This window comes from Corapipo altera, unplaced genomic scaffold (genome assembly GCF_003945725.1).
Source record: "Corapipo altera isolate COAL_440 unplaced genomic scaffold, ASM394572v1 60730, whole genome shotgun sequence".
NCBI classification, from domain to species: Eukaryota; Metazoa; Chordata; class Aves; order Passeriformes; family Pipridae; genus Corapipo; species Corapipo altera.
This window is the reverse complement of record NW_020886574.1, coordinates 4,719-5,946: the sequence shown is the minus strand read 5'-3', so window position 1 is coordinate 5,946 and position 1,228 is coordinate 4,719. Positions and strand designations below refer to the sequence as shown.

The following is a 1,228-nucleotide window of genomic DNA, read 5'->3' as shown; positions in this document are numbered from 1 at the left end:
CCCCCTTCAACCCCCCCTAAGTCTCCTGCAAAGGCCCCTGAAACTCCCCAAACCACCTCCAACTGTCCCAAACCAACCAACCATCCCAAGCCAAGTCCCCTCTGAATCCCCCTCCACAAAGCCTCCCAAACTCTCCCTCCCCCTCCAACCCCCAAATCCCCTGCAAACCCCCCTGAAGCCCCTCCAAACCCCCTCCACGCTCCTTTCCAAGCCCTCCCAAACCTCCCCTAAACTCCCAATGTCTCCCTTCAAACCTCCCCACAAACCACCTCCAACCATCTTGACCCCCTGCTAAATCCCCTCTAAATCCCCCAACCCCCCTCCACACCCTCAACGTCCCCCACAAGCCGCCTCCACACCCCCAACCTCCCCCCCCAAACCCTCTCCACACTCCTTTCCAAGCCCTCCCAAACCTTCCCTAAACTCCCAATGTCTCCCTTCAAACCTCCCCCCAAACCACCTCTATCTCACCCCCCCAAATCCTCTCTAAAACCTCCAACCCCCCTCCACACCCCCAACCTCCCCCCCAAATCCTCTCCACACTCCTTTCCAAGCCCTCCCAAACCTTCCCTAAACTCCCAATGTCCCCCTTCAAACCTCCCCCCAAACCACCTCTGACCGTCTCAACCCCCCAAATCCCCTCTAAACCCCCCTCCACACCCCCAACCTCCCTCCCAACCCCTCCCTCTTCCCTCCCAGACACCCCCTCCCGCCCCTCCACACACATCACCAGCCCATGCCCAGATCCCCCCTCACTGGGGGGGTTGCACAGGTCCTTTATTGGGGGCAGGGGGGGTCTCAGATGGCCGACTGCTCCTGCCGGCCGTGCTCCGGGGGGCCGGGGGGCCGCTCCGTCTCGGTGGCCATGGCAGCCTGGCGCAGCACGGCCATGTGCTCCTCGGCCGCCGCCAGCGACCGCTCGACCCAGGTGCGGGCGCTGGGCTGGCGGCAGGCGCTGCGTGTCACCAGCACCAGGTGGCTCACGGACAGCAGCAGCGCCGCGGCCCTGCGGGGACACGGGGATGGTCACCTGCCCGGTCACCGCCCTGGTGACCCCTGTCACTTTCCCGGTCACCTCTGTCACCTCCCTGATCACCTCCTTGGTCACTTCTGTCACCTCCCTCATCACCTCTGTCAACCTCCCTAGTCACCTCTATTGCTTCCCTGGTCACCTCCCTGGTCACCACCCTCACCTTCCTGGTCACCTTTCTTGTCACCTCCCTGGCCA

At 63.4% G+C, this 1,228-nt stretch overlaps 1 protein-coding gene across 3 annotated transcripts in view; it reads right to left on the bottom strand.

The window, feature by feature from the left end:
• Window positions 1–737: 737 nt before the first annotated feature.
• TMEM98 (transmembrane protein 98) overlaps window positions 738–1,228 on the bottom strand; it is a 4,528-nt gene continuing 4,037 nt past the window's right edge. For all 3 annotated transcript variants that reach the window (XM_027632411.1, XM_027632410.1, XM_027632413.1), the window contains exon 7: window positions 738–1,006. In XM_027632411.1, coding sequence (XP_027488212.1) covers window positions 799–1,006 — 208 coding nt within the window. In that variant the 3' untranslated portion in view covers window positions 738–798. The remainder of the gene's footprint in view (window positions 1,007–1,228) is intronic.